Below are 8069 nucleotides of genomic sequence, written 5' to 3' on the forward strand. Positions count from 1 at the left end.
TTAATATTATATGTTTTAGTTAGTAATAATTTTGACTAGTTATGATATATAATTAAATTAATTTAGCATATATTAGGAGTTAATTTCACACTGATTACGCCAATCTGCCCATTTTCGTATCCGACATGCTTCTACAATTCCTTCATAGGGAATTTGACTAATTTGACAATTTTCAATATCACTTATGACATATCTATCGTTTGGCAATATCTTTTTAACGATATATGGTCCTTTGTACTTTTTGGTACAAACTTTTTGTTTGTACCAATTGTGGTGTCAATGTTTCGCATTACAACAAAATCGCCTTCCTCAAATTATATATGATCTTTATGATTTTTTCTTGAAAATATTCTTTGCTCCTTTTCTGGCACTGTTCTATTTTATCTGAAGAATTCTTACGCACATTTTCTAAATTACTCTGTGGTATATCATTTCTATCATCAAAGTATTCTGTTAATGCGTCAATATTGCAACCTCTCTGCTGAACTCCAAATAATAATACTGAGGGTAATTCCTTTGTAGTTGAATGCATTGAATTATTAATGGCATATTCGGCCCTATCTAAAAGTTTGCTCCAGTCTTCATGCTTAATTGGTTCAGTTATCTTGGCCAGCATCGCTTTTATTGTCCTATTTACTCTCTCCACCTGTCCGTTCGCTTGAGGTGACGCAGTTGCTACCTTAACGTGTTCGATATTATTTTCTAATAAAAATTTGGCAAATTCTAATGACGTAAAACATGTACCTCTATCACTTACAACTCTACGTGGTCGACTATAGTATTGAAAATATTTCGAAAAACACATGTTGACTTCTTTTGTACTCGTTGAATTCACTGGATACAACTTAACAAATTTGGTAAATCCATCAATAATTACTAGCAAATGTTTCTTTTTCGATATAACTGAAGGTAAAGGTCCAAAATGGTCTATGTGTAATGTATCAAACGGAATTGGTCGCTTAGGTATATTATGAAGTGTTCGATTATTCGCATGTGTGGGTACCGTAAACATGATACACTTTAAGCAATTTCCAATAAATGCATCTATTTTAGCTTTCATGTTCGGAAACCAATAGTGTCTCATTATTTCTTTTAAGCACTTCTCGGAACCTAAATGACATAAATTTTCATGAACCCTCCTTATTATATGGGATTCCATTTCAGCTGGTACATATAGCAATTCAATATCATTCTCACCTAATCTATAAACAATTCCATCGCTTAATATAAAGTTCTTCACACTTCCTTGTTCTAATTGTTCTTTCAATTTCACTATAATACTATCTCTATTTTGCGTTATCTGAAGCTGAAGGTTGATGTCGTCACTGTCAATTACTGAAACTATTTGATCTTTGTTGTCACTATTTTGGATATTCACTACTGGTTCATATTCAAAACTCTCATTTAAGGCTGAAGGGTATCTACTTAATGAATCAACATGAGTCATATATTTTCCACTACGATGCTTAAGGGTATAATTGTAATTAGCCAATTCTAAAGCCCATCTGGCAATGCTCGAGTTAAGGCGTCCTTTCCCTAGGCACAAAACTACTGCATTACAATCTGTTACTATGTTAAACGGAATTCCTTCTAAATATATTCTGAATTTTCGTAATGAATAAACTACAGCTAATGTTTCCAATTTAAAGCTTTCATATCTAGCTTCTAGTTTTGTTGCTCTTTGTGAAAAATAGGCTATTGGGTGAAACTTATTATCATCCTGCTTTTGCAACAAAATTCCTCCAAATCCCTCGCTACTTGCGTCGCAATGCAATTCAGTCTCTCGATTTGGGTTGTACAAGGATAATATGGGAGATGAAATTAATTTGTCACGAAGATATTCAAAAGTTTTTATACAATCCTCACTAAGTTCATACTTAACACCTGATTTTGTGAGCTCTTGCAATGGCTTTGCTATTTTTGAGTATGCCGGAATAAACCTCCTAAAGTAAGAAAATAGTCCTAAACATTTCTGCATTCCATGGCGATCTTTTGGTATCGGAAGATGTTTAATAGTTGATGTGTGCTCATAATTCGGACTTATTCCTTTTTCACTCAGTGTATACCCTAAAAATTCAATGCTTTTGTAAGCGAACTGGCACTTATTTATTTTAATTTCCAATCGGTACTCTGCTAAAATTCGTAATACTCTTCCTACAATCTTAAAATGTTCGTTCAATGTTTTCGAGCCTATAGCAATATCGTCTATATAAACTACTACATTTCCTTCGCGAATCAAAGGTTGTAGAATAAAGTTAATAAATCTCATAAATACTGCGGGTGCATTCATGAGTCCGAAAGGCATTCTTGTATATTCATATTGACCGGAAGGTGTTACAAATGCTGTATACTGCACGGAACTTTCTGCTACTTTCACTTGATGATATCCATTTTTCAAATCTAACAATGTAAAATACTTATTTCCTTCTAATCTCTCTAAGCAGTCATCTATGAGGGGAAGGGGGTATCCGTCTCGAACGGTTATCTTATTAAGTTGTCTATAATCTACACACATACGCTTTTCTCAAGATTTTTTCTTAACAAGAACGATAGCGGAACTATAGGGTGAATTGCTTTCTCTTATGAATCCTTTTTTCAATAACTCATCAATTTTTGAATCTACTTCTTTCTTCTCCTGATACGACAGTCTTCTTGGTACAGTGCGTACCGGTTCTTCAGACTTAAGTCTTAGCCTCATTTCATAACTATGTTGGATCGCTGGGATGTTAGATAAACATAAGTAATTCAATCTTATTATTTCACTGAGTTCGCTTCGATCTTCATCACTTAACTTCGGGTCAATGTCAAAACTTTCATCATCCTGAAATACATCAATACTATATATATACGGAATGCTGTCGTCACTAACTATTTCATTTTCTATATACAACTCTTCAAAATCTCTACTGCTTTCTAAATGGTCACTGTCTCTATATGTTTCACTATTCTGAAGTCTATTTATTGGTTCAATACTCACTATTTTCAATGGTTCACTATCCTTAAATAAATTCACTTCTACAATTTCTTTTACCTTATCCTTAGAAATCAATTTTATTCCAAATTTCTCAAAAAACTTACGGCCTAACAGAACATTAGTTGAAACATAATTATTGGGTACAACAAAAAATGAAATTTCTTCTTCTATGTTTTGAAAAACGAGCCTGACAAAAATTTTTCCGAATGTTTTAATTTTAAATCCATTAACTCCATAGTAATTCGTCGGGACCAGTATATTACTAAAGTTTTTATAAGGAATCGCAGAGTGCTGAATTAAATTAATGGCGCTTCCCGTATCGAACATGGCAGACAGAAGAGTTACGTTAGGCTTATGTTGGCAATCAGTGTAAAAATATACTCCTACCTGGTTAAAAATCGGAATAAACATATTAGGCTCCTCTTCGTCATCTCGTATCGGCTGGTTGTTGGCTGCTCCCACCACTCTCGGATCACTTGCTGGCTTCTGCTGACAATCCTTTAGCATATGTTGGAGGGATCCACAACGGAAACAAGATCCCTTCTCGCGTTTCGGCGCAGTGCACGACGAAGCGTAGTGCCCATAAGCAGAGCAATTGTAGCACCGGACTGTTTTCCGATCTCCTCCAGTATTTTCCATGCGTTGAGGAAAATTGTGTGACTTCTTCCTTAGATTGCCATACTTCCAAGCCAATTCCTTCAATTGTGCGATTGTTGTTGCTGTGTACAATATAGCGATATTGGCTGAACGATCGCGAAAACCATCAATGACGAACTGCACTGTCAATTTTTCGTCAATATTTGCACGCATAGCAATTTCCTCCATCAGAAGTATGTATCCCATAACGGTGTTCTTCGCGGGGTTGAACATGGTTTCCTTAAGTAGCAATACAATATCAGCAGTTGAGCTTCCACGACCGAATGTTTTTATGAAATTTGTCTTAAATTCGTCGTAAGTGTTCGATCGATCAACACTCACAAACAAGTCGGCATCTGTACCCGATTTCATCAACATTCGTACGCAGCGCAGTTGAAAATTTGTACATGTGTTGATATCTCTGCAGACTCTCTCAAAATTCAAAATCCACTTAAGGGCTTCCTCATTTTCAGTAGCAGAAAACGGGCTCACGAGGTGCTTCACCATTTGGAGGTCATCTGTCGTTTTGTCGACGTTTTTCATCAATCCGGCAAATATTTTCTTCTTCTCAGCAACCCTTATGGCGGCGTCAAGCAGTGCTTCTTCTTCTTCCAATGTCTGGATGCCTTCGGTAGCGGCTCCTTGGCTTAATACTTCCATTTTGGAGTTCTGCTCCTCTAATACTTTCTGGGATTTCAGCCACTTCTTGGTATCCAGCATCAAAGCGAGCTTGCACAATTGCCTTAAAAGTTGCACTTGCAGGGAACTCGATTTCGTTGGCTTGTAGCCACTCACCAATTTGTGTCTTGTCCATTTCAGAATGGCGTCGTAATTATACAAGCGGAAAAAAATGTGTGCTCTCAGGTATGGCTATGTAGGCGAATGTATTAATGGGACTATCCCACTTCTGAAGTTGTTGACGCAGGTTTATATTATTTATTTCAATTCTTGAGTTTTATTTTTATTTAATTGCTGTTCAGCTTAGCTTTTTCACGTCTGCTTCCAATTGTCTCTCTTAATTCAAGTGTTACCCTATTCTGATCTTCACATAGTCCTTACTACTTATTCTACATTATTGGAACATCGGAATGGAACATAAGTGTTATTATTATTAAATTATTAAATAGTCACATCTTATATCCACTTGATCTATACAGCTTCCAATATACTGCTAACAAGATATATTTTTTTTTTACTAACAAGTGCCCATTAAGTGGAAGTACAGGCACAATAAGTCTGCAATAAAACTATTATTAACATGTTCTAATAAGTGCATCGCAATGTTATTAGCGGCTGTCGTGCATTTTTGAAAGGAATCAAAAAAAGGCTATTGGATCAGAAAGATGACGTTGGAAATCAATCCTAGTAATTCCATTAGGCACAAAGAAATTGGGTTGACCCAGTAGCTCGGGGATGAGCAATGAATGAGGCCAACATTGTAGTGTCATAACCCCATTATAACACTACATTGTTAGCCTCCTTCCTTGCTCATTTTTTTAACTATACGATTTAACTAAAGTACGAGCAGGCCAAACGTACGACGATTCCAATGAACAATGAATGAAGAAAATTGACAGAAGCCGATACCCGATAGTAAAATACTAGAAGGAATATATTCGATAGAGTAATGTATACTTTCTTAGGACCTTCAATTGTAAAAAAATCGAATCTGTTTTGATGATGTTTTTTTTTAAAACATCCACGAAAGGTTTCAAAAAAACCTCGCTTCCATATTTGTTTGTTTAGAATAGGCAGCCACAAATAAATTTGGAAAGTAGACGCTGCAGTAGTACGGGTGTTATACACCCACAAACGTAATCAACGCCTGCGTGAATTGAAAATATAAACAAAATTTCGGTAAAACAATATTGTATTCGAAGTGAGTGACCCTTTCTTTGAAATAACTTCATTTACAAAATGAATTATATTCATGAATGGCCTTATATTTTTATACCCTTGCAGAGGGTATTATAATTTCAGTCAGAAGTTTGCAACGCAGTGAAGGAGACGTTTCCGACCCTATAAAGTATATATATTCTTGATCAGCATCACTAGTAGAGTCGATCTAGCCATGTCCGTCCGTCTGTCCGTCCGTCTGTCCGTCCGTTTATATGCAAACTAGTCTCTCAGTTTTAAAGCTATCTGCATGAAACTTTCCCAAAAGTTGTCTTTCTATTGCAGGTAGTATATAAGTCGGAACGAGCCGGATCGGACGACTATAGCATATAGCTTCCATAGGAACAATCGGAAAAATAATTGAAAAAAATATAACTTTGCTGTTTTTTAATTTTTTGTTTAGTTCTTCGACATATAGCAATGGTTAAATATTTCAGAATTATGGTTTAAATTTCATCAAAATCGGACGACTATAGCATATAGCTCCCATAGGAACAATCGGAAAAATAATTGAAAAAAATTATAACTTTGCTGTTTTTTAATTTTTTGTTTTGTTCTTCGACATAAAGCAATGGTTAAATATTTCAGAATTATGGTTAAAATTTCATCAAAATCGGACGACTATAGCATATAGCTCCCATAGGAAAAATCGGAAAATAATTGAAAAAAAATTGTAACTTTGCTGTTTTTTAATTTTTTGTTTAGTTCTTCGACATATAGCAATGGGTAAATCATAATTTTAATGTTTTCAAAAATATTTAATTCTTGCGATAGCTGCAAGGGTATATGAACTTCGGCTTGCCGAAGTTTGCTTTCTTTCTTGTTTAATGTGGTCTTTGTTTGTACTAAGAATACTGCAGCAGGCAGATCGAAAAATTTATATGATGCCGCCTTTTATGTTGTTTTTCATTATTGATGTTAAATACAGTATGCATTTCAAAACATATATTAGTACTCAACTACGGATGTCGTCTAAATCTACAATTATATCATATTCAACATTGTTGTCGCTTGAAGTAATTATATGTACCCTTTTGAGGTGGGCCCTAAATCTATGGAAGGAGTACTGTTGGTCGCAATTGACTTCGGCATACTTACAGATATATACAGTGGGCAAATCCAGCTTACGAACATTTTATATGAAGATTAAGTGCAAAGTGTACGTAAACTTTTTGTGCCCATTCTATCTAATTCCTTTAAACGATGTTGATGCTTTAAATAACATGATAAATAATAATACCTTATTATTTAAGATAAAAATTAATAATCTTAAAAATTAAGATTTGTAAAGCAATTAATTTGTCGGATCAAAAAGTGGACGGAAAAAAACAAAAATACTCCGAAAAATGTTCAACAATAATAAAATGTTGACGACAAAATATTCCCGATTTATTCAAATGCCACTGTTGTTGAACGCGCCCCAAAATAATTCTGAAAACATTTATAAAGATTGTTATTCATAATTTTAAAGTGTTAAATATTACATATACATAGACAGTATATATATTTGTAGGCTGGCGGGCTTATTTTGAACTGGTTTCTGTTTGTTAATAAGCCCATCAGACTGACAGTAAGACAATAAGAGCAAAGCTTTTGTCACACTAGAAAGAATAAACGCTGGCGTATCCCGATTTATTCAAATGCCACTTTTGTTGAACGCGTCCCAAAATAATTCTGAAAACATTTATAAAGATTGTAATTCATAATTTTATATTATTAAGTATTACATATACATTGACAGTATTGACAATGATTAAATATATTTGCAGGTTGGCGGGCTTAATTTGAATTGGTTTCTGTTGGTAAATAAGCCCATCAGACTGACAGTGAGACAATAAGACCAAAACTTCAATCACACTAAAAAAGAATAAACGCTGACGTAACTATTCGTCAATCTGAGTACGCCGGTTATTTGCCTCTAGCTCTCTCTCATAGCTGGCGTACGGATTTTGTCGATCTGAGTACTAGGCTTAAAGCCTAGGCTTAAAAAAAATACCAGAAAATTGGAAAGCGTTGCCAGATTTCTCTGGCATAAAAAATTTAATTTCTTTGAGGTTTGAGTTGGACCAAAAAATGAACGAAAAATCCCAAAAAACTCAGCAAAATATATTCTAAAATAATACAATGTCGGCGATTAAACATTCCCGATTCTTTTATATGCCACTTTTGTTGAACCGGTCCAAAATATAGCTGAATAAATTTATAAAGAATGTTATTCACAATTTACATTGTTAAATATTACATATTCATTTCCAGTGATTAAATATAGTTGCAAGCTGACGGCCTAAGCTTGAATTGTTTTCCGTTTATATAAACGACGCCAGAGTTAAATTTGGTATTATAATGGTGGCAGGTACGCGTCTTTTTCGTGTTTTTGCCGTTTTTCCCTCCATCAACAACACCAACGAATAAATTTTTTATTCTTTTCGCCAGGGCCTGATAAACATTCATCGAGAGTTTATCCCAGACGTCTGGCAACATTTCTAGTATTGTTTTCGTCGATCTGAGTACCGACGTGCAAAAGGCAATGTGGAAAGTTTTTCTCGTTCTCTCTCATATGCGG

General features: G+C 34.7%; 1 protein-coding gene across 1 annotated transcript; it reads right to left on the reverse strand.

The window, feature by feature from the left end:
* Positions 1-3216: 3216 nt before the first annotated feature.
* On the reverse strand, positions 3217-4275 carry LOC121467515. Its single transcript, XM_041708935.1, has 2 exons — positions 3362-4275; positions 3217-3284 (listed from the first exon to the last, which is right to left on the reverse strand). Exons 1-2 carry the CDS (start codon positions 4268-4270, stop codon positions 3276-3278), a joined length of 918 nt encoding a protein of 305 aa, XP_041564869.1. The 5' UTR covers positions 4271-4275; the 3' UTR covers positions 3217-3275.
* Positions 4276-8069: the final 3794 nt, after the last annotated feature.

Source organism: Drosophila elegans, unplaced genomic scaffold, assembly GCF_018152505.1.
Source record: "Drosophila elegans isolate 14027-0461.03 unplaced genomic scaffold, ASM1815250v1 contig_451, whole genome shotgun sequence".
NCBI classification, from domain to species: domain Eukaryota; kingdom Metazoa; phylum Arthropoda; class Insecta; order Diptera; family Drosophilidae; genus Drosophila; species Drosophila elegans.

What these genes read in the sequence shown, in the direction of transcription:
- LOC121467515 (XM_041708935.1), bottom strand. Translation starts at nt 4,270, where the DNA reads ATGGAAGTATTAAGCCAAGGAGCCGCTACCGAAGGCATCCAGACATTG.